We start from the raw sequence: 1,289 nt of genomic DNA, 5'->3' as shown, positions 1-1,289 counted from the left end.
TCTCAAAAAAAAAAAAAAAGGGTCACAGGGCTTGGTACAGTGGCTCACCCCTGTATTCCCAGCACTTTGGGAGGCTGAGGCAGGCAGACTGCTTGTGCCCAGGAGTTTGAGACCAGCCTGGGCAACATGGCAAAACTCTATCTCTATAAAAATAAAAAATTAATAGGGCATGGTGGAACGTGCCTATAGTCCCAGCTACTCAGGAGGCTGAGGTGGGAGGATCAGTTGATCCCCGGGAGGCAGAGGTTGCAATGAGCCAAGATTGTGCCACAGCACTCCAGCATGGGTGACAGAGCGAGACCCTATCTCAAAAACAAAATAATAATGATAATAATTTTTTTTAAATAATTTTTTTTGAGACGGAATCTCGCTCTGTTGCCCAGGCTGCAGTGCAGAGGCACGATCTCTACTCACTACAGCCTCCATCTCCCAGGTTCAAGTGATTCTCGCACTTCAATTTCCCAAGTAGCTGGTTTTACAGGCATGTGCTACCACACCCAGCTAATTTTTGTATTTTTAGTAGAGATGGAGTTTGCCATGTTGGCCAGGCTGGTCTCTAACTCCTGATCTGCCTGCCTTGGCCTCCCAAAGTGCTGAGATTACAGGCATGAGCCACCACGCCTAGCCAAAAAAATTATTTAAGTATGCAGTAAACTTAAAGTCTGCGTGGACTCTATTTGCAGGGTATGCTTTTTCCAAGCCAGATTTGATTACATGGATGGAACAAGGGAGAATGCTATTCATCAGCGAACTGGGATGCTTAGATAAAACAAGAAGGACAACTAGCCCTCCTACTGATGAACAGTTGGACATGAAGAATACTGGAAAGTTGCCATGTTTTGGTGAGTAAGATGGATTTTAAAGTCATGAATTATTTAATTTTCCTAGTCTTGTTTCCTGAATCTTTCTTTTTGGATACCTGGCTAGATCTAGTCAATAAGAAAAGTTGTTTTGATGGAGTGTTAGTTTTCTTCACTCAAGAGGGTAGCAAATGTGGCCAAGCGCAGTGGCTCACGCCTGTAATCTGAGCACTTTGGGAGGCTGAGAGGATGGATCACCTGAGGTCAGGAGTTCCAGACTAGCCTGGCCAACATGGTAAAACCCCATCTCTACCAAAAATACAAAAAAATTAGCCGGGGGTGGTGGCGGGCATCTGCAATCCCAGCTACTCTGGAGGCTGAGGCAGGAGAATTGCTTAAACCTGGGAGGCGGAGGTTGTGGTGAGCCAAGGTCGTGCTGTTGTACTACAGACTAGGTGACAGAGCGAGCCTCCATCTCAAAAAAAAAAA

At 45.6% G+C, this 1,289-nt stretch overlaps 1 protein-coding gene across 1 annotated transcript in view; it reads left to right on the top strand.

Moving 5' to 3' along the window:
• Positions 1-1,289, top strand: part of ZNF425 (zinc finger protein 425) — a 15,694-nt gene that overhangs the window by 4,920 nt on the left and 9,485 nt on the right. The window contains exon 2 of the mRNA XM_011941423.1: positions 684-842. Coding sequence (XP_011796813.1) covers positions 684-842 — 159 coding nt within the window. The remainder of the gene's footprint in view (positions 1-683; positions 843-1,289) is intronic.

This window comes from Colobus angolensis, unplaced genomic scaffold (assembly GCF_000951035.1).
Source record: "Colobus angolensis palliatus isolate OR3802 unplaced genomic scaffold, Cang.pa_1.0 Scaffold2, whole genome shotgun sequence".
In the NCBI taxonomy this organism is placed as follows: Eukaryota; Metazoa; Chordata; class Mammalia; order Primates; family Cercopithecidae; genus Colobus; species Colobus angolensis.
The sequence above is the reverse complement of the archived record's forward strand: the minus strand, read 5'-3'. Positions and strand labels throughout refer to the sequence as shown.